Source organism: Micropterus salmoides, unplaced genomic scaffold (assembly GCF_014851395.1).
Source record: "Micropterus salmoides isolate LMB-PRFRI ecotype aquatic unplaced genomic scaffold, ASM1485139v1 Ms_hic_scaffold_18, whole genome shotgun sequence".
NCBI classification, from domain to species: Eukaryota; Metazoa; Chordata; class Actinopteri; order Centrarchiformes; family Centrarchidae; genus Micropterus; species Micropterus salmoides.
Genome location: NW_024040928.1, coordinates 7734932 through 7759246, shown reverse-complemented (window position 1 = coordinate 7759246; position 24315 = coordinate 7734932). Strand labels below are relative to the sequence as shown.

Genomic DNA, 24315 nt, shown 5'->3' with positions numbered 1-24315 from the left:
ATTTATGTTAAAACACCTGTGTTGCCAACAGGGGAGTTGCAGAGTGCGACTGGCGGTCAAAGTATGCAAAGACAACGCTTGTAACATTAAGGGATTGAAGGATCCATCTTCCATCACTCCGTTTCTTTTTTAATTGTCATTTATAACCACTGATACCGATTGCTTGGCACACCATCTTAGCGTAGTGTCTTAGCAGCCTAATATTTGACAATCAGTACTGAGGGGCATTTAGTCATCAACCAAAGTATTGGACAAATCACGAATTTGACTTGATATCTGTTCCAAATTTCATGGCAATCCATCCAATAGTTGTCTTTTAACATTTCAGTCAAAACTACAAATATCAACTTTATAGTGGTGCTAGAGGAAAAGTCATAGGATCACCAAAGTCTTTAGGATTCATCCTCCAGCCATCATGGGTATTTGCATTAAATATAAAGGCAAATCCATCCAATAGTTGTTGAGCTATCCGACAGACCAACACTGCGATCCCTAGAGCCACACCACAAGCGCCTAACAAGTACACATAACTATCCTAAGTCAATCCTGGCCATAAACCTGACAATTACAATCAATTCATCCAAAACCCATGAGTAGTTCAATAACCAAATACTGCCAGTAGAGTTCTGTTCATAAAAATAGGGTGCTCACAGCAAAGAACACTGGTCCTGCCTGGGATACTGACAGGCTCAAGATATTGAACAGATCTGTTTCTTGCATTAGAAGTTTCTCCAGCAGAGGTGGGAGACGCTACATCAGTCAGGGAGATGACCACAAATCAACTGTCATCACCTTCCAGGGAATGACAAATGATTTCTTTGACATTGTTGATAGCGTGGGGCCAGAATGAAGGACAGGTCTTTCCAATTTGGCTTTGTTATTACAGCTCCCCTGTTTTGCAGCCGATTACACCTCCTTAAATGGAGCAAGCTCATTATCCCTCCCCGACCAATTAAAGTGGGCTTAAGAGGCTACGGTATCTACTGGCTCTGGACGGTAACGTGCCACAGTGCTATCCCCCCGTGTCTCAAAAAAGACTGTGAAAAAGGCTGTGAGCATCAAAGGAGCTGGAGATGAAGGCCTTCCACGCACACGCTAACACCCAAACTTGCACACAGTCTCACAAACACACACACACACACATCCGGACAGACTCCCTCAAAGAAGGCCTCTCATGGATACACAAACACATTAATATGTAAAGATGTGAACGGAACCATGTGTGCATATGTGCTTTTCCCCACAGCGACACACACAGAAAGCAGCCATGGTGCCTAAAACAGTTAATTGGCTCAAAAGTAATCCCAGCGCTGTGTGTCTGTAGATACGACTCCTGTGCAATAGAGAGTAAGCCTACTTCTTTTAGTCCAATACAATGGACTAAGTAGCAAAGACAGAGTATGTTCTAGAGAAATACATTTTGTCATTTACATGAGAAAAGGTGAAAGTGAAGGAGAGTTTGCCTCAGTGAAAATTAAAGCCATCACCTGAATTTCCTCATACACCTCTAGCTTCAGTCTGTTAGATGATCTGGACAAATACATTCTATTCTTAAACCAATACATTTCATGCATTTTAATATTAACTTCGTTTGTAAAGCAAATCTGGGTGAACAAGTGTTAAATGTGCTATGTGTTATTTTTCCTTTAATTTAAGATCTGAGGCTTAAAGCATAAGTCGGGTGTTATTCTATATTTTTCTTCTCGTAAACAAATCCCATGCCAACATCAAAATCAACAATGTGTTACTCGCTCTCTCAGTGCTTTCTGACTTCTCAGCCTTTATGTGGAAGTACAGCCCATTGTTTCCTGTTGAAGATGTGACTCTTTGAATCAGGTCACAAATATATAGTCCCATTTTTAAATAAAACTACGTACCAGCGTTTTCTAAAGCTTGTTTTGAGCAAACATCAGTCAAACAGCTGTTGGGAACTGTTTTTAGATGCGATTATTACACATTTGTTTCCCTAGTGTGTATTTACAGCAGAGCAGTGTATGTGGGATTGATTTAAAATAAACTACAGTGCCCACATTTGTGTTAATGAAGGAACATATTATCCAGTACAACACTGTGGTTGATCGTTGGTTTTATAATAGTTTAGAGCTCTATTATGGAGATCCAAAGTATTCTATATTAAATAAATATTCATTTGTCTGTCAGTGAAGACAAACATGGCAGAGGCAATAATGTAATGTACTCCAAAGCAACATCCAGTCACATAACGGCTCCACCCTATTTTTCCCAAGAGACAAAGACTTTGTGATGAAAAGTCCTATTTTAAAATAAAATGGTTATTGGGGGAAAGAGGCGTTGTGAAAAAAAACTGGAATGAAAATATGCGGTCTGTGTGGACTACATGATTTTCTGTTAACTTGTTTCAGTAGGCAGTGAAATCTTCCTCCCATAATTTTGATGAAGTGCTTTGAGAAACTGGTTCTTCAGCACATAAAGAACAACATCCCAGCCAACCTGGACCCTTACCAGTTTGCTTTCAGAACCAACATGCCATCTCCACTGACCTCCACTCAGCCCTCACACACCTTGAGAAAAACAACGCCTACATCAGAATGCTGTTTGTGGATTTCAGCTCAGCATTCAACACAATCTCTCCCCCATTAAACTGATCAGCAAACTCAGCACTCTGGGTTTAAATACAACACTCTGCAAATTGGACTTCCTCACAAACAGACCCCAGTCAGTTCAGATTGGCGGACACACCTCCTCCACTCTTGTGCTCAACACCGGAGCCCCCCAGGGCTGTGTGCTCAGCCCCTTCCTGTTCACGCTGTACACCCATGACTGCATCCCCCGACATGAAGAGGACTCTGTTGTGAAGTTTGCGGACGACACCACCATCATCGGCCAGATTTCAAACATATCTTCGTTGATTTTAGGAAGAAGGAGATAAAGACACACACTCCTGTCTACATCAGTGGTGCTGAGGTGGAGCAGGTGAACAGTTTCAAGTTCCTGGGAATCAGCATCACAGAGAACCTGACATGGTCGTCTCACCTCTCCACTCTGTTGAAGAAAGCTCAGAAGCACCTGTATTTCTTAAAGAAGCTAAAGAAGGCCAAATTCTTAGATCTTCTTTGTCTATTCATCTCACTGTACCTCCTGTTCGTTTGACCACCATGGGATTTAGAGCCTTCAGCAGCTCTGCCCCTCGTCTCTTCCACCAGACATCCATAACATTGACTCGCTTTCCATTTTTAAATCCCCCCTGAAAACACATCTTTTTAAACTGGCATATCCAACGTAATCACTGTTTATCTGGTCACAGCAATCTTTTGTTTCCAATTGTTTATCCCCTGATTTTATGCACTAGTTGTTTTTAATTTTATCGATTTCTTGCTATACTGTTGTTGTGAGGTGAGGTGAGTGTTCTGAAAGGCTCCTATACATAAAATGTATTTTTATTATTATTAATTCCCATGCCAAGCTCTTGTCAGCTTTTACAGAGGAGCAATAGAAAGCATCCTTATCCAGGACCGGAGGGCTCTGCAGCGGGGGATTAAAACCGCTCAGAAGATCATTGGTACCCATCTACTGAGCATCAGTGATATAGCAGACCACAAAGAATACTAAAGGATAGTATCCACCCCAGCCACAGCCTGTTCAGCCTGCTTCTGGGAAAAGATATAGAAGTTTCTGCTGTCGCACCACCAGACTGCAGAGCAGCTTTCCCCCCCAAGCTATCAGACTCAAATTCAGCCTTAGCAATGCTCCACTGAATATAGTTTATTTCTGTTTACCATTTTTGTAATTGCTTTTTACTCTTTATTGTCTGCTACGTAGCAGGGAGTTACAAACTCAATTTCACTCTACATCCTGTTGTGACAAATAAATCTACCTTGTACCTCGTACACCTATGCTTGAAGTGACCAATTATCAATTTATGTTTTGCAACATATTTATTTTCAGTGTTTAAAAGAAGACCACAGTGTCAAATTCAGAGCCTAATGTAGTCTATAAATTGGGGACTGTCACTGTACACACAGAACACTTGAGGAATGACACTTGAGTACTTTAATGATACAATGTGCCTGAATCCCATTTAATGAAACTGTGAGAGTGTGTGTCATGGAGAGTCAGGTACAGAATAGAGACAGACTGAGGGAGACAAACGAAGGTTTGGGCATTATGGTCTTGACATTCAACATTTTTCTCTGGAACATCTTGTTGATAGAATATTGACTGACTGTTGTCTGACACAGTGCACTATACGCTCTTGTGCACTTTACTGTTTATATACAGTACTTTGTAACCCAGTTTCTAGTTACTATGGTTACTTCATGCTCGTGCTCAGCAGATAGGTCTCTCCCTATCAGAGAGAGAGAGAGAGAGAGAGAGAGAGAGAGAGAGAGATTGAGAGAGTTGTGCACTGGGAATGCATTTGCCAAAATCCAGTTGAATCTTGTGATTTAGATGAAGTGGAATAAGATTCTTTTGCTTTGTCTTCATCCAGTCAAAAAAAAAGAAGAAGCAAAGAAAACATCCACGCTGACAAGTCGTAAAAAGATCCAAAGGCAGAGATACAGAACCAGCGGTGCAGAATACTGGCACAATAACCATCTAAAATTGAATAGTGGTATTGTATCTTTAATACTTCATAATAATAATACATGTGTTACTGAATTACAGTAACTGCCCATTTGCTTGTATGTAAACAGTAAATATTGAAGATCACTTAACTACACGGTTCCATCTGTCATTACACAGGCTGTGAAATGAAGTAGGAGCATGGAGTAGTACAACACCAGTGCTTGTATGGCGCTAGTATGAGATCCAAGTACATTTTGAGATCTTAATTCACTATTTATAGGCACAGACGAGGGAACATTAAAGCCTCAGTATACAACAGCCAAAGTGCCTGAAAATGTTGGAACATGACCATATTGTTCATGATTAAATATAGACAATTTTCTGGACTTGTCAATTGACAATTGTTTTTATTTGATCATCTTAAGTTGTTTTATATACAGTATGTTTTGTGTATTTAAGTTACTGAACTAAAATTAGTGTTTCTCTACTGTTGAGGGATTTTAAATGGTGGTATATTGTTTATAAGAGATGTGACAATAGTCCTAAATAAGGTGAGCTAGACCAGCTGCAGACCAGGATTTTCTATTGTGATCTTTTGTGTTACCGTCTAAATTTTTTAATAGAGCCTACTGACCTGAATCCAACAAGCACTTCTCTTTTTTCTTGCAACCCTCCGCAGGGAGGTCAAAGGTCAAGATCAGCTACAGAACAACTACCCTGGACCCTACGGCGTTGTTCAAATCCAGTGTCTTTTGTGGAAATCATTAGAGCACTACCCTAATGATGCTGCTTAAAAACCAGGACAAAATGAGGTGAAGTGTCCACTTACAGTTGTAGAGGCTGATGACAAATGGCTTCGACCTTGGCAGACTACATGGTAATGGTGGAGTCATATAGACAGTAGTGAAGCTGCAACAGTGTCATCACATCAGTATCATCCAGACATTAGACACATGCATTATGAATAAAATAAAAAAGACAAAGAAGATTGTTATTAGGTTACAGCAGGGTTGTTACTGTGGTTACAAAATGTCTTAATGCCCAGCTCAATCCTTATTTGAATATTCCCAATGTATTTCCATGGAAACAGATCTCATAACTACCAGAAAACGGTAAATTAAATAAAGTGATTACATGCTTCAGCATCCAATATAAATTAATGTGCCCCACAAAGTGATACTCACAGATTTAGTTCTTTGTATACTTCAGCACATTTGTCACTGTGCATAGGTTTATGGACAGTTGTGAAAAACCATCTTAGATATTGGTCTTATTCAGAATATTACTCTTCTTACAAATAGAGTCATCTTTTGTGTCTTGTGTTCTGACAGGATGTGTCACTAAGACTAACTAACTAACTAACTGTTGAAACCTAATTAGGTTTCAACACTTTAACAGCCAGGTTTCGTTAAACTGTAGCACATATTTTAACAGGATTTGCTTGTACTCAATGGTAATAAAGTTGAATCTAATCTAATGAACAGTTGGAGGCCATTAAACCATTACAGAAGAAGATGGCACAGCAGCAACATGACATAAATGAAAGTGGCTTTCAAACCTCAAAGGTGGATAACAACGTAGAAAAAGTTATAGAAATGTGGCTTTCCATTGCACTTTGTCCCAACTTTTCCAACTCAGCCAAGCATAAACACTTTTTTGCAATATATAAAGTTGTTTTCCGAATTTCTAGCATTTTGATCATTGTTCATGCACAGAAAAACAGATGGATGGAAACACACTTACTGTGTGCTATCAAAATATTAGCTGGTGCTTCACCAGCTTACATTATAGTGCAGAGCTTTTGTTTTGTCACATCTTAAATATGTTTTTGATTGCTTTTAAATAGGTTTGGCTTGAACTTAAATGATGATTATGACATTTTGCAGAATTTGCTTATTTGCTTTCTTGTCAAAAGTTAGATGAAAACATTGACCGCTCTCATGTCTGTGTATTGAATTCGAAGCTGGAACAAGGAGCCATCTTGGCTCTCAAATATCAAAAATATGTCTACTAGAACTTCAAAAGCTCACTAAATAACATGTTATACCTCTTTTGTTGTCTTTTTCGTAATTTTGAATGCTAGATAGAGCCAATCTAGCTGTTTCCCCCTGCTATTATGCTCGGTTAAGCTAATTGTCAGACACGTAAAAGATAAGAACCGACTATGAAATCACCCCAGAGTGGCATGCTCCTTACCACACAATATACAGTGGGAAATATGCATCACTACAAGTAAGAAAATGAGCACCCCTACAGCTAAATTAAACTCAAATTATATGCCTCTAAATGTGGCAATTTTGTGGAGAAGATTGGCAAAATTATGTGAACTAGAAAATTGTGGACAAAATGAGGCCATGTATAGCTTTAAAAACTTGCAAAGAAAGACACAGCTACTGCAGGCGACAGCATCAAAGCCACATATACAGGCAAGATTTATGTATGTGTAAAGTTGTGTCTCTGTGCATGCATAAATAAGCAAATGACGTGCATTCACACCTGCATCCATGATTATGAATGCCCAGAATCTGTCACAACTCATGACCTACAATTAAGGCCATACAGTATGCATAAACATGAATGCATAGTGTGTGTACATTGAGTCCTGTTAGTAATCACAGTGTTGATAAATTTACATTTTATGCCGGTTCATCAAACTACAATCACTTTAATCAGTCTGAGGAAGGGCGGGACTTTGGTTTTGTTCATTAAGCAAATTTGTACTGAAACAAATCATGGTCTCCTAATAAAACATTTACTGCTTGAACTGAAATTATCTGACCTCTATCTGCAGGGAACACAGAATAAGAGGGAAGCTTTACAAATGTAATGGGTGCTGACTCAATACCCATCTGCCCATCTACTATGGGCATACTATTTTTATTATTTATAAAGCCTCCACAGCCCTATAATCTCCAGTCCTTTATGAAATAAGAACAGAATGATAAATGTAATATTTATATGCAGCATACAGCTTGCTATAAGTAATACTAAGTCTAAACAAAGTCATATTAGTATATTTAAAAAGAAATAAGGTTGTCTTTAAGTGCAAGGTGCACAGAGACAGGTGTGGATAAGAAGATAAACACAAACCAGGGGAATGCATTTTGCTGATTTTCATCTGAGCTCTGTAACTTCTACTTGCGTTAGCACTTTTTGGGAAGTTAAACAATACTAAAGCAGCAACTGTTTAGTATAATTGACAACAAGAGCGATAGGAGGGAACCAGTCAGTTTGGCTGTCCTCAGAATCAGGCGATGTTTTCATTCAAAGGAACCTATGTAAAGAGGTGCAGTACAGCTTACAGCTTCCACAGTCAGCAACATGAAACACAAATCTTTAGAGGTAACAGACCATATTCAGTATCCCAGTCCCCATGGTGAAAATGAACAAAATAACGCAGGTCTTGCTTTGGTGCTGTAGGAAAGAAACAGCTTCAGTGTGGCCTGTTTGTACATTCCAGTGTGACACAATTCACATTTCAAAGGATATACTGGACATTTTTCACTGCTTTTAAAACCTCAACAATTAGATATCTAAGAGAGACAGTTTGATTTAAAAAAGCTACACACCTTCACTTTTTTTCATTTTTTGAGAACATCAGGCAAAAGCTAATAGTGTTTGAATGGGACATCAGCTCAATAAATAGAGATAAATAGGCAATATTATGGTCATTATTGAGGAATACTGAATCTGGAGTTGAATTCTATGTTGACAGTTCAGTACAGTGCGGTGATGTATAGTGTCGTTTAGCATTATATGGAGAAATAAACTGTCATTGTTATTCATAAATGATGCCCAATTTTATCCATTGATCAACCCAGATGAAACCAATAAATCAGCTAAACTTAAGCAGGCCTTAAGGACTTAAAAACCTGGATGAACTGTAATTTTCTGATGTTAAACTCAGACAAAACAAAGTTATTGTACTTGACCCCAAGCACCTCCGAGACGCATTATCTAAAGGTATAATTACTCTGGATGGCATCCAACACCACTGTAAAGAATGTTTGAGTTATTGATTTGGACATGTCCTTTAGCTCCCATATAAGACAAACAAGGACCACCTTTTTTCACCTGCATCACATTATGTAACTATGAAAATTTGGCTAAATAAAATGTGAATCAGTCTGCGTGTTCATCAGCTCCCTTATCAAGGGAGGAGTTGGATGCTGACACTGTATCTCCTCAGACGAGTCTCAGTCTTGATATGTTAAGTCTTCATCAGTCTCCGAAACCACTTCCTCACCCCTGAACCTGAGTCACAATATTTCTTCAACAGTACCCCGCCTTTTGCCCAATGTCAGCTGGGATAGACTCCAGCCCCCCGCGACCCTGTACACAGGCTAAGCGGTTGATGATGGATGGAAGTGTGTAAAAACAACACTGTTCCCATTTCGTCTCAGTGTCCTGCACACATGATCACTTTTAACAGCCAGCCAGACCCCTAGGAGTTGCTATGAGGGGAGAAACAGTAGGCTACTAATCTCCAAATAATTGCCAGTGAAATATATATAGGCTACTTTGCTGTTTGTTAGGAAGTCTTAGGAAGTGTAGAATCATGAACCAATGTGTTTTTAACATTAATAAGGTATAAAGACAATCATAATCAACTTAGCTAATTACTTAGCTATTAATATTGTATTTTAATGTTGCCAATGATAATATTCACCATTTGCCATCATCTTGTGGGAGGGGATTTGCAAAAATGTTTAATTTGGTAATCTATTATTGTTTCAAATTAACACAGTTGTATAAGTTTGATGTGTTAAAATCTATAGCAGTCTTAAACTATATACAATGTATGAATGTATTTCTTTTACTTCAAAATACTGCTTTATTACATGCTCATAATTTTTAAGAAGTAGACTTTCAGTAATGCACAGGTTTTCTATTACTCACTTTGTAAGACTGCAAAGAGAAAATATTGCAATAACCTAAGCTGTTGTATGTGTCATGTATGGGCCCAATGAACACTTTCAGATTGCTTCGTGTATGTTTCATTTTTGCTGTAGCCCACATGCTGTATGTTTACCACATTAAGACGACTTAGTTAAGTATGACCTAGAAAGGCTGCTGCTCTGTCCATACAGTGGCATTGGATGCGTCATCGTGTTAAATTCCCAATTTTACAGAAATAGCTCTTTTGTTGTCCCTGTGATACTGAATAATTTATTTCGAACCGTCCTCTCGTTCTGACATTTGCTCACTTCGTCCCCGGGTAAGCATGGGCTGGAGCATGAATCCCTCGTCAGAACCCGGAAAGGGCAAGTGTTATTGATCTCACTATGCAAACGCGCTCTACACTGTCAGAATCAACCCTCCAAGGTTGGGATCAGGTAGCACACTTTCATGGAAGTTCCATATCCATACTCGTCATCAGATTCGGCTCTCGTGGTGCCTTTTACATCCTAAAATTAGGAATTGACCATGTAATTTAGCAGATCTGACTAAATAGACTTCGCATATAGTAAAGAATGAAAAAGAGGCTGCGAGTTCAACGTATGTTGGTCGTCTATCGGCGGTGCGTAAAACGCGCGCTCAGGGGTGGGGACTTCTTTGGAGAGGCAGGACCGGAAAGCGCAACAGCACGACTCTCTGCATCCACAGGTTGCTCTCTGCTCCTCTCTCAGCATCTTTGCAGTGCAGGTCCAAGAGTGCAGCCGGTGAAGATGAACTGAGGAGTCTTTAGAATTCTTGTTTGGCTGAACGGTTTAGACTTGGATAGCTCATAGAAGCTCACGAGCAAAATGCCAAATACACAGCGATGGGCAACTCGATTAATTATAATCTGCCTGACTTTTTTGTCGTAAAACATCAGTTCAACTTGTCTTCCGAGGACTGTGCATTTTATTTGAGACCACCATGCCACAGGTCTCACACTGCAACTGCACCACGGTGACAACAGCAACATAATGGCATGTAGGAGCGGTTGCTGCTGCGGCTCCGGTCCAATAAACGAGGATAACGCGAGGTTCCTGCTGCTGGCATTGTTCATCATCCTCTATCTCCTCTGTGGGGCCGCTGTCTTCTCAGCGCTGGAGCAGCCAAAGGAGCGAGAGGCGAAGGAGCGCTGGGTGCAGAGGTTCGAGCATTTCAGCCAGAAGTACAATCTGAGTAAGAAAGACCTGAATAACTTCCTCAGGAACTACGAGGAGGCGAACGTAGCGGGTATCCGTGTGGACACTATCAGACCTCGATGGGACTTCCCCGGCGCTTTTTACTTCGTGGGAACTGTGGTATCAACCATTGGTGAGATGGAGAAACGGGCATTTAAAACCATTAAACCTCTCTTTGTCATCATCAGTCATTAACTTGTGTGTAAATGCTTTATCACCATTGGTGTCTTGCATAGTTTTCCTTCCTTTGCAGACACTCTTCCTATATCAAGGCCATTACTCCCTTTTCATGAGCCAAAATGACAATATTATTTTAATGTCCTCACTGTATTTTGTTTTGAAAGGGTTAAGTCTAATCAAACTAAACACAGATTGTAGATGGCACCTAGTCACCTGCACAATAGTGTATGCAAAATACTTTTTAAACATGAAAATGTTCAAAGGGGCAGCATTAATGATGACTCTGGTTCATTTAGTTGTACTGGTAAGCCATGCAGTGAGCCACACTACTAGAATGAAATGAAGCCATAATTAATGTTCTTATTTTCACCTGTGCTTGTCAAGTCAAAATTCAGTTACAAGATGATGTCTGTATTCAAGTAGGACATGCTCTTTTGTTGTATCCGTTTACCGTTAAGAGATCCACTTCATGCAATTTTAAAAGTAACATAAGCCGTGCAGCATTTCTTAATCGTGACTTAGTACTTGCGATTTGATTCATAGATCATCAACAAAACTAGACTGAGAAAAAAAAGGTAACTTCAATGCCTGCATCAGTGCAAGATTTGTCCCTTACAACCAGTTATCAATGTTTGATTGATAGTTTGACAGGCTGACTGTCTAAGATGCCAGAGGTATCAGGGTCTCTATGGCAGACAGTAGGAGAGTAGAAAAACAGAGCCATCCCTCTAACCAAAAGCACTGTTACACAGTGACAAACATTATTGATCTTGTGTTGCCATTCTGTTCTAATTTTGTTTTTTCTTCTCAGTACCTGAGGGGTATTGCCATTTCAACATCTTTGATTGGAGTGAGTTGATTCATGATGACTGACAGTTTGACACGCCCCCCGATTAGATGACTGGCATAGGCCATCACCATTTAAATGAGTTATGGTGATGAAGGACCAAGTGAAGGGCACATTTTCTCATGAGATACTCCCTTCATTCAACTTCATTTCCTGTGTTTTTAGACCGGTTTTCCTGATTGATGGTGGCCTTAAAAGAAAGCTGATCCGATCGCAAGATTGATCCCCTCATTTTCCCATGATTCCTGAAGCCACTGACAATTTTCTAGATGCCCATTTCATAGAAATAGCTTTCCTTCTGCACTTTCCCTGGTACCTCTGGCAGAGTAGTAAAGTCTTCACCACATATTTCATCAAGTAGCATTCAGGTAGAGAGAAGAAGCATCATTGTTCTGTGCGACATGAAATAAGGAACGCAGACAGCTTCAAAATGCTTTGACATATGGTTCCTCAATCACTTGAATTGGTTTTTGTATGTTTCACTGATTTTTTGTATATTCACTTGTTTGTTTGCTTGACCACTGTCCTTATTAATATGTTTACACAGGGCACAGGCGGTTTTAATGAATTTTTACATATTTGCTTGTTTGTTTGTCTGCTGTACATGTGAACATGGTTATACAGGGCACAGCCTAAAAAGAGATGCAGGTCCCTGTCTGTATCCCCTGTTAAAGTAAAATTTAAATTAAAGAAATAAAGTAAAATTAACTGTATGAGTGCAAGGTCCAGTTGTAGATTGTAACAGTGTAAGTAATGTACCCGCTGAGCTATAAGTAAGGAGACTGCATGCTATCTCTAATCTTAAAAATGACGTCATCATAAAATCATTTCATGTCATCATTGCTGTAACCTCCTGCAAAGAGACTGTGTGCTGTGATATCCCGCTTGATACTCCGAATCCAGTTGTCTGAAGTAGTACAGTCACAGAGATTTTTTATATTTCATTTATGTCAACTCTTATCATTTGAAGCGATCAGTCTTTATGCTTTCCATCTTCTTTTTTTATCTAACACTCTCATCTCAGTTTTTGGAGTACGAATATAGCTTAAGGGAAAGCCCTTCACAAACACATCATTACTACATAGTCAAGGAGAATACTGTGAGTGTTTGAATGAATACACAGAAGAGTACGAAAGAGCATTGTATCTATTGATTATCTTGTAATGCATGTTCAAAACATATGCACATAAAAGTCCTTCTAGTTACAGTTCTACTTAGGTAGATGCTTCAGTGAAAGGCAGAAAACATTTTATTCTTAGATTGTGATGATAACATTTTGTTTGGCTATATATTTGAATATATGTTAACATTGTGCATAGATTGTTTTACTTTCAAATGCTTTCAAATGGGAAAAATGCTAACCGGGTTTGTCTAAAAGTAACAAACTCTACCAGCACACCTAAACCTCCCTAATTAACACATTATTTCCAGTTTGTTTAATCCATACAAAAATGTAAGTGTAAAAACAACAAGTGGTTTTGCAGGAGGTCAGGTGCTGGACTGCTTTGGCCAGTAACTTTGTTGAGTCCTAAAAGTGAAGACAAGACTTCAGGAGGATAAAAATGTGTTAATTAGTGAGCTTTAAAGGTGTTGGTGGTGATATTGTTATCTTCAGACAGAGGTAAGCTAGCTGTTTCCCCGTTTCTGGTCTTGGTGCTAAGCTAAGCTAACCAACTGCTAACTGTTAGCTTCATATTTAACAACCCATGAGAGTGGTATTGATCTTCTCATCTAACTCTCAGCAATAAAGTGAAAAGGAGTACTTCCCAAAAAGGACAAACTATTGCTTTAAATGTTTTTCTTTAGTGAGCAAGGAAAAAGTCAGTAACACAACCCCAGCGCCCCCATTAACACCATGTTCAGAGCTTTTGTGCAAGACTGTCATTGTGACACAAAGGTCATTCTGACACAGTTTTCTCTCTAATTTATTTCATGTACTGTATACATTATTAAACAGGTCAACTGACTCATAAACATCCCATTTAACCAAGCTTACGAAACAAAAAGGAAAGAAAAACACATCTATTAAATCCAGCACATTTGGCTTTATTGGTGCGTTTGGAAGGATTCTCCTGCCCAATTAGCACCTCGAGAAAGAATCTGAATGTGGAGGCAATCAAATCCTCCACAAGAAACCTGCGTCTGGCACAGTGGCAATTAGTCACATCGCAGAGCGTCTTTTTCATGACATGAGATACAGTAACATTTGCCATTGTTATTCTAGTGAATCAGGCTTTCATGATGTAAGAATTTACAGCTGCTGTACCTGTAAACAATCAGCTTGTCACACCACAAAAAACGGTGCATGTAACTGTATAATCACCATAAAAATTACAGTAAGTGTTCAGCTTTTCAATGTTATGAATGTAATAAACTGAAAAATTGAGAACAGAAAGACAGACAGACAAACAAGCAATGCGTCATTGAGCTTTCGGTGTTAAATGAGGGATGAAAGAGAGACATCACTGAGCTTGGTGCAATCGATAGAAAGACCTCTCAATTTGACTCCCATTTTGTTCATCTGCCAGTTCACAAGAGACAAAGGAGAAGTCACACACAAACAGCGTCTCAGTTCCCCTCAGGTTAAAACCAGTTAAATGGGTTCGAAGCTTTAAAAATATGAGACAATTATAAAATTGAGATGTGAAGTGGCTCCAGCGGGTCTTTCAGTTGCCAAATAAGTGTAGGGAATACTGTGCAATGTTAGATAAACCGACACTTTGGGACAGATTGCAGCGATGTGCTTGGACTGAAAAAAACTCAGGTTTTAAAGTGAGTTGAGGGACACAGACAGATAGAGAGAGAGGGAGAGCGCATCACCAATGGCAACCCAGTGGAATGAGGCCATCATGTGAATTTTCACTTAGAAGAAGATGAGATCAGTAATTAGCCATCTTTGTTAATGACAGATAGGATGTGTTTGATTTCAAAGGTAAGTCAACACGCTGGAGGGAATGGCCGCACTCATCTTCTTTACAACTATCAATTTATTTACTGAGAGCACTGGGCTTAATTTGTTTGTGTGTGTGAATGAAAATGGGGGCAGTGAGTAAGACTAGCACTTTTCAAGTGAAGGTAAGGCTTTTACGTGAAAGAATTCTGAGACACTTAAACATACTATGTGAAGAAATTAGAGAATTACAGTTCAACTACTTGTCCTAGCTTTCTTCTCATCTTATATAATACCAGTATTACTATGTAGATTTCTTCTTATTACATAATGTTTTTGTGTGGATCCCAGGGTTTGGGATGACCACTCCTGCCACCATTGGAGGAAAAGTCTTCCTGATGTTCTACGGGCTGCTCGGCTGCGCAGCAACCATCCTCTTCTTCAACCTTTTCCTGGAGCGTGTCATCACCGTGATTGCCGTCGTCCTCAAGTCTTGTCATGAACGACGCCATAACAAAGCAGCGCTCTCACAAAATGGCAGGCGAGTCTCTAAGGGAAACCAAGCAGGTGGCGCTGGGGCAAGTGGAGGAGGAAAAGGACAGGATCTGGCTGGCTGGAAGCCTTCGGTCTACTGTGTCATGCTCATTCTAGGGGCGGCAGCCATCTTGGTCTCCTGCTGCGCTTCGCTCATGTACTCGGCGGCTGAAGGCTGGGACTACCTGGACTCGCTATACTTCTGCTTTGTGGCCTTCAGCACTATCGGTTTTGGAGACATGGTGAGCAGCCAGCGGGTCATCTACGAGGGCCACGCCACGGCCGCATATCGGCTGGGCAATTTCTTCTTCATCCTGACCGGCGTCTGCTGCATCTACTCCCTCTTCAACGTCATCTCCATCGTCATCAAGCAGGTCCTCAACTGGCTGCTGAGGAGGCTGGAGGGCCCCTGCCGCTGCTGTTTCCCCAGGAGGGGTCGCCACCCACACAGACACCCACGACGGAACGTAGTGGCCCCGGGTCACCTGCGTGCCCGCAGAGACCCCTCCATCGAGACAGACGCCATAAATGAAAGTGAGACTGACACTGGGCGCAGGATGTCGGGGGAGATGATCTCCATGAGGGACTTTCTAGCAGCCAACAAGGTGAGAGCTTCTGTGCTGGAGCAGGTTATTGTGGCTGACATCTTGTGTGATATTCCACCTGTTTTTTGTCAACACGTGTTGTTACATGCAAGAGATTAAATATACTGTACATATATATATATAATTCTACGAGTAATTTGATTAAACTGCTCACATCAATAGCAGAAAGAACATTTAGTCAATAATCGTGTTTCCCTGTAGTTGTGTTTATTGCTGTCATTAACTAATTATACACCCTGCTCTCAGTCATCTCCCTCATCATAAGCTGAACTGAATGCACCATTGCATCTTTCCTGCTCAATTTATCTTATGAACTGTAACATCTATGTCACATTTAATAGGCTATCACTACCTATGCATACTTCTTACTGATATATTTTATATGTAACATTTCTCTGAATACCAATGGCCTCCTACTATACTCCATTGCTATCACCCCTCCAACAGCCCTTGTAGCCACTCAGAGGTGTCAATTGTCCATACATTTCCATAATTGCTACCCTTCTTCTCACGCAAGAGGAATGAACAGCGTGAGTTGGTGAATGTCAAAACCATGCTTACTCATCCCAGAATTGTTCCAAACTAGATCCAAAACAAAATGTGAATTTTCAGATTAATAATAATCAATTCTATTTTAGGGTGATTATGCCTTTATTAAAGATGACTGGAAATGAAAGAGAGAGAGATGCAGCAAATAAGCTGCAGGTCAGATTCGAACTTCAGGGAATGTCAATCGAATGGGTGTTTGTTTATGCAGAAAGGCTTTAAGCCTACAATACTCAGAGGTAATATTTCAATTTATTTTATAAAACAGTAGTCCTATTCATTTCAAACCGTTTCATCCTTCTGCCATGTGAGTCGCCATTTCTCATTTCTCCTCTTTATGTGCGTACGCATGGTTCAGAGTTTACTTACAGGACCACACATTCTCCTGTCAAGTTTGTTTTTAATAGATCACAACCTTTACTTGGGAAGTGGCGTATGAACCTTTTCAGCCCTGTTTTGCATGTACGCAGCATTTATAAATGAGACCCCAGGTCAAAATGTCAAATTGTCCAATACTTGCAAAACTAATGATGTTCCCATCAGTTGTACTTTGTGTTTAGTGCTAATTGGCAAATGTTAACATGTGAACATTATACCTGTTAAACATCAGAATGTTAGCATGTTGCTGACATTACATTTAGCTACCGCTTTTATCCAAAGCGACTTACAATTGCTATTTATGTCAGAGGTCACACACCTCTGGAGTAACTAGGGTTCAAGTGTCTTTCTCGGGGACACATTGGTGGATGTGTCACAGAGGGGAGTTGAATCTGGGTCTCTCCCACCAAAGGCATGCAACTTATCCATTGCGCCATCACCACCAGGGTTGTTGTTTTTCACAGCATACGCATTAAAAACAATTTCACATTTATAATACCTACAAAATCTAACACAATGTGGTTTTCCCCCTTTGAAATAAAATAACACCTTGTTCAGAGTTTGATTCTGGATAATAACATCAGAGGCCAACACGAATAGCAAGATGTCTGGAATAGGAATTCATGTTACAGTGATTAACAGCAAAGTTGTCTGGTATTGCCCTGTCAATATGAATGCCTGGTTTCAGATCCTTGGATTGCAGCCTATTGATTTATTCAGGAATTCATAAAATCTGTACTGAAAAGATTAAGGCAGGTGTGGACATGCTATAAAGAAAGAAGGCTTTCATAAATAGACATGTTAATCAATTAACAAAATGCAGAGTGACCGAACAGTAGAAATTTCTAAATAGAATCAATATTTGGCATTCAAAACAGCATAAATTGTCGTTACATTTTGTTGGCATATCGTCAGGTGCATGATTTAACAATTATACAGGTGCTGCTGATCACCAAATCAAAATGTAGGTTGAAACACAATCATTAACTGAAACAGAAACAGCTGTGTAGGAGGAATACAACCGGGCGAGGAACAGCCAAACTCAGCTGACAAGGTGAGGTTGCTGAAGACAGTTCCAGACAGCTCGGAACTGGGAACTTTGGAAAGTTGAAATATCTGACTTGCAACCTCAAAGCGTTCCAGGTGCATGGTGGTGCCTGACACCCAAAGTGAACGAAAACCATGGCTGACCGTGACAAACTCTAATCCCAATTGCACCCTCAGCACTGTCCTTGGTGTTAATTAAAATTATGACCGTTTTAATGAAAACCAGTATATGTTGTAGGCTATACTTCCTAATGTTTTCAAATGTTTAGGCATTTTTTACATTTTACTGAATAACTTGCAGAGAAGTTTCGTGTGTACGCTGAAGGGTACCTTTTACGCTGTCTCAAAGCATCAGGATTTCACACCTGAGATGAGAACGGATTGATGTGCAAGTGTTCTTGATGAATTGATGCAGTTTTGAAGGCAAAGGTTTGTCACTCCAAAGATTCATTTGATTTAGATTTTTCTTTTGGTTACTAACTTTGTATTTTGTTAATTGATAAATATAATCTTTTAACATTATATTTACAACAACAAAAAAGCAACTTGTGCACCATACTGGATAATAATATATGAAGGAATGAAGTGAAACAAGGTGGCATTACCATCTGAATATTGGGTTAGTCTGTCTGGCATTCACTCTAAAAAGACACCTGTAAAGTCTGAGAAACTGGTTTTGTACAAATTGTACTTTTGAAAGGAGAAATGAGAGACAAGAAAGGGAGGAGTCCTCGGGACACACAGGTGGTCATTTGAATATTCATTTCCCATGGAAATTAAGTGTGTCCCCATTAAAATGTGTTTTTTGACAAATTGTATTGTTAAACTTGTGTTTAGGGATGAGTATCATTAGAATTTTATCTATACTACTACTTTTATCAGTTGGGTTCTTTATCATTTATTGGTTCTCATTCATTACTTCATTACTAAAAGTGTTTTGTTAAAAATCTGTTATTTAAAATATCTATCAACATCACTGCAGCTTCCAGCACACCTGGAGCCAGTAGTGATGACACGCTGGCACAGAAATGCTACTTTGGGGACTGGTTCCAGGGACCCTGCAATGTCACGCCTTTCCATTGGCGGTATAGGCAGGAGCTGGATTTGTGGTGTACTGAAAAACAATGAATATATTTTAGAAATTTGACCCTGTTCTCTCCTGACTTTTCCTCCTGGAATGGCGTTCCTGTACCCCCACCCCCATTTCTACCACTGCTTTCACTCGGTATGAAAAGGTCAGGGGTTCAGGGCCATCCTCGGACAGGTACATTTATTGAGATAAATAAAATAGTTCAACATAACAACACTGGAGCTTGAGTGATGTCAGACCTTTATGGGATTAAATTACATTGTAGTCCATTCAATTTTAACTCCTTTTATTTCCACACAATGTTTTAGCAAGGGGACATGAATGTCTGTACCATGTTTCATGGCAATCCATCCAATTTTTGCAGACACTAAAAATGTATAATGTCAATCTCAAAGTGGCGCTAGAGTAAAAGTCAGGGGGACACCAAAGTAAGTAGGCTTCACCCACTGGAGACTATGTATCTCTGTATAAAATTTATGGAAATCCATCCAACAGTTGTTGAGATATTTCAGATCAAAGTGATCGACCGACAGACCAACATCCCTAGAGTCATGCCGCAGGCTTGACCAAAACTGCACAAAATTGTGTGTAAAACATCTCCTTTCCATTTGACTGAATATTGACCCAACACATTTAAAACAGCATTACACATTTCTTTGTAGAGGAAAAAATGAAAAGGAATGGTTGGTGTGTGAAAGAGTAAATATCTGGTTTCTGTCAATCACACTTATTCAGTATTTGTTGTCTTTGTTCAAACACCAAAAGAGAGGAAAGAACACCATCTGGTAGCCTTATATCACACCTGTGAAATCAGATGTACATGGCTGCCGCCAACACATTCTATTATGTTCTCATTTCACAAGGCTTCACAGGTTGCACGTACCCCTTGTCTGTTCATTTTTTTTTTGTCTTTCCCTTCCTGCAGGTGAATCTGGCTATTATGCAGAAGCAGCTTTCAGAGATGGCCATAGGGCACCCGCGCCAATCCAGCTCCAATTCACGTCAGAATGGATTCTCAGGAGGGGTTGGCGCCCTTGGCATCATGAACAACCGACTGGCAGAAACTAGTGTGGATAGATAGGGGAAACAGCATGAATCCTTTTCAAAGGATACAAAAGACTGAGAGGGCGAGTTGAGAAAGGACAGACTGACACTGAGGACTGCCTTCCTGAAAAACTGAAAAAGATTTGGGTGGTGTCCAACACTGAATTCATGACAACGTAATACATCCTTTCCATCGACAAGCAAGCTGACCCCCCCAGCAGCTACAATCAAACCCTGTCAGCCCACTATCCTGTCAAGAACATGGCTACATGAATGATGCATGACAGTTTGCTGGAGTCTCACATCTGGATCGGGCTCAGTGTGCAGGCATGTGCCCCCTGTAAGGTATTCAGTTTCCATGGTGATAAAAAAAAGCCTGCTTAGAGCCTTTGTATCCAAGCCTTAAAGACCTGACGGACTACATGCTACTTCCACTCATCTGCAGTACATAGTAATTCTCACTATGACCCACGTCCATACTGTATCTATCACTGTAAAGGACATTAATGAGAAAAAAATAGCTTTAATAAAAATGGGTGTCTCTTGGTTTGTGTCTAACAGTAGTTATTACATAAAACTGGATGTCATGGATGAAACTTAACCATAATCACGGATAATTGAATGTTTGCCTTCGGTGCAGAATAATATAACAATTGGACGATCAATGACAGTCGTTCACATCATTTTTGATAAACGTTTCAATGCTATAATAAATGCCATTCAATAGCCTCTATCTTCTGCACTGCTTTCATCAATTACTACAGCAAATAGTATTATTATATTAATTTGAGACTGCTGTTTACTTTGGGGCCTGCTGCACATTATCCAAGCACCCTATTTTCACACATTGGTGCTGTCCAGGCCAGTAGGTGGGTGGTATTGATATAAATGATTATATGATTTTAGCTCAGCAGTGTTAGGTTCATGTTTTCCCTGTAGTCTGGAATCACAGAAAGTGCAGTATACAAAAAGGACAAAAGACAGAAAGACAAGTTGTATCATTACATTCCTGCGGAGGGATTCACTCTTGTGAAAACTGCAAGCAGCCAAGAGGGAGAACGCCTTGTGGACACTGGAATCTATGTCATGCTCGATTAAGGGAGAAAATTACAGGGTGAGAATCCTCCAAGCTCCACTTCCCACGTCACCAGCTGAGCTTTGATAAACCTGACTTAAGTGTGTCTGTTTTCCAGAGAACAAGAGCAGACAAAGACACATCTTTGATAAAATGACAACAAAGAAAGAATGTGCTATGATATTTTTGTACAGGGTCTTTGTGATTTTTTAAAAGGATGATTTCCAATGATTGTATGAATAATATATTTGTGAGTTGTCTGTTGCAAAATCTTTTCAGTTCATAGCACAAACTCAGAAGAGGGTGAGATCCACACAGCATTGTTAAAACGCATGCAGAATAAAGAATGTATTTGTATAAAAAGAAATAAACACAATGTAATTGACCATTTGCTAAACCCCTACCCCAAACAGTGATATTCCAATCGAGATTGGAACCATAACTAGGCACAGCAGGCCCGTCATGCTGCAAACAAGTTGAAGCTGAGTGCATGGGGCTGTAATTACAAGAAAACTGCAGTGTGTTTAGAGGACACTGTCTTCTTGTAGCCTTTACAAATCCAAAAAAAAACAAAACAAGCAAAAGTGTAAGACAGTGTTTATCTGCTCTAACGTATTAGCATGTCCGCCTAACTAGCTTACAGTAGTAACTCCGAAGAGCACATCATAAGCACTGACTAGCAGTAGCTTATCCACTGTGTTGGATTTTCCCACTGCATGCTCCTGGATGCTATCAGAGTTTAGGGTAACGTTAGCACATCTGCCCTACTCCAGCTTTTGCCTCAGTCTTTTAGCCCAATATCATGTCTGTAACCATAAATTGCAATCTTATGCAAGATTTTTATTTTTTTTTTTATTCTAAAAACGCAAAGTCTGCCGGTGACAGAATTGTCAAACATCTCTCGGGGGTTAACATTATCTTAGTTAGCTAGCTATAGCTGTTCTTCCAACAGACAGCTGTCATTTCGGCATATGAAATCAAGGTTCACCAGCTAAGTTAGTCAATTGCTGCAGCTTTAATTCATCCATTTCATCCAATTCATCCATTGTAAGGTGAAGACACGAATCAAAGTACACCTTGTCTTTATGTACCTATTTAACCTATGTGAGGGTGACCAGACGTCCCCGTTTCCCGGGGGCAGCCCGCTGTTTTGGTGTCCTGTCCCAGTCTGGAGATGTCTCCGCAACTATCCACGTTTTTAACTGTGTGTTAATCATAGACTGTATAAGGTGTTAACAGACCTGAAAACTAATTTTACGTAACCAGAAGGACTGGACAGCAGAGCATACAGATGTAGTGCCGAAAAGTGATTGCCATTCGCGGGAACGTTAAAGCAGACATAACCTGCAAATAAACATCACTTTGTCTATGTCTTTGTGATACTTGAACGTTTCTTTTAACGGAATAATCACAATTGTGGCGGAATTGGTGTTTGCAGTTTCTAACATAACCGGGCATGAGATATACGTGATAATAGGCAATAATAGAAGCCTGTTGTTGCCGATGGATTATGTTTGGTAGGTCTTTATCTAATATCCTTGTTTATATTTGGAAAACGGACTGTAGACTTTATTAACATGACTTACTGCTGAGTTATACATAAAATAAAGATCCAATCCAATGTAGTCCTTTTTACCTGTTAAAATACCTTTTAAATGGCCAATACAACCCATGTAATGCAGTATTCCACTTGCCAGAAAGTGACTGCAGCTTCTACTTATTGACTGAAAGGTAGTTTCTGTCTCAAAATGACCTGATTTCATTCAGAAGAGTTATATTTGACAGATTACAAAACCAAAATTGTCCCCATTTTTAATCCATATATAATAAATAACATTATATTTTTTGATGACATACTGACCACCAAACCAAAAATGTCCCTGGTTTTCATTTGAGAAATCTGGTCACCTTAACCTATGTTTGAACATTTTGCTCTGATCAATACTAGAACTGAGATGTCAGCTACATATTCAGCAAGTTAATTAACAGTAGAGAGGGAGAAAACAACACAGATATGAACAAATCCCTAAATACTGAAATCCAATATCCTATACTGAATAATAAAACTGCCAAAAATAACTTGAATCTAGCAGCCTCCACTCTTTGCTATGGAGACAATCTCACCCTCAAATAGAATAATCTGACACACAAACTGCAAAGATGTTGCTTTGCCATTGCCAGTGTTCATGGACATGCACACTGCACACACTCACACAAAATCATGCACTTTAATAGCTTAATAGAATATCAGAGAATATGTCAGATAATCTGTGCGCAGCTCACACGTATAATAATAGCTTTGAACAAATACCTATGTGTTCCTGTCTGTTTGTGTGTGCACAAATGCATGTGTGCGTGTGTGCTACAGGTGGACAGATGCAGACATACAAAGACTCTTTGTTAAAGCTCTGTTATGAGACATGACAACTCCCAGAGAGTTACAGACACCGCAGACACAGAGATGGCGGCTATTTGAAAAATGTTGGGGGAAAATCTGTTATTTAGGTGTTATACATTATATAATGTGTAATATATGCAATCATAAAAAAAGCTTTTAGTCAATAAGCACACTGATGCTGGACCCAATTAGGGCCAGTGGCTGTCAAGAAATGGCTTTGCACATATACTGACATGTTTGACCAGTGGGATTAGCTACACAACACAAATAGTGATAGCCCTGCACAATTTTCTAATTACCTTAATGACTTAATAAGGATCGGTGGGATGCATTGTCAGTGTTGTGTGCATAATTACTGATTTGTTGTGTGCACGAGTGTGACAGGGGAGGGTAGCATAAGCCAATTAAATAGTCACTGTGAAAACCAAGGCTGAGATCCAGGTGACACATGGCGCTACTCAAAAATATGCACAGTGAACAATGCTTTTGTTCAGAAGCAAATGTAAGACATTATTTCTGCAGCTTTATTCCATCCTCTAAATGTTGAGCTCCAACGTAAAGACCTTGTGCAGTATTGAGCATGCTGTCCTTACACGCATACATCAAAGCCTACCTTGTCTTGCTGAGTTTGTGTCTTTCACCTAAGTGTTAACATGTTCATTAACCACGTTGGTCATTTTGTTAATCTTCATGACATACAATAAACTCACTTTTTGTCTTGTTGAAAGTACAGGAATCAGCAGAGTTTGTTTCTTTTCTTGCTCTAATGATGGCCCTGAAGGTGCAATAAGTTAAAATGAGTACCTTCATGAAAACAAAAACACAGTGTGTTATTCTCATGAGTTGAGACAGTTAAGTCTGTATATATGGCCTACATATGCAGACAACTAAGCTAAACTGGAAATCATAGGCTTTTGTTTTTCACATTGATGCTGCCCATTTTATGGCATCTTAACAGTAGGGGTCTGATTCTTTCTGCCCAGCAGTGCAACAAAGGGCTGCAAGCTCCAATCTTATAAC

General features: G+C 39.7%; 1 protein-coding gene across 1 annotated transcript; it reads left to right on the top strand.

Moving 5' to 3' along the window:
- Positions 1 to 10168: 10168 nt before the first annotated feature.
- kcnk13b (potassium channel, subfamily K, member 13b) lies at positions 10169 to 20368 on the top strand. Its single transcript, XM_038726119.1, has 3 exons — positions 10169 to 10794; positions 14930 to 15717; positions 19704 to 20368. Exons 1-3 carry the CDS (start codon positions 10458 to 10460, stop codon positions 19857 to 19859), a joined length of 1281 nt encoding a protein of 426 aa, XP_038582047.1. The 5' UTR covers positions 10169 to 10457; the 3' UTR covers positions 19860 to 20368.
- The last annotated feature ends 3947 nt before the right edge of the window (positions 20369 to 24315 follow it).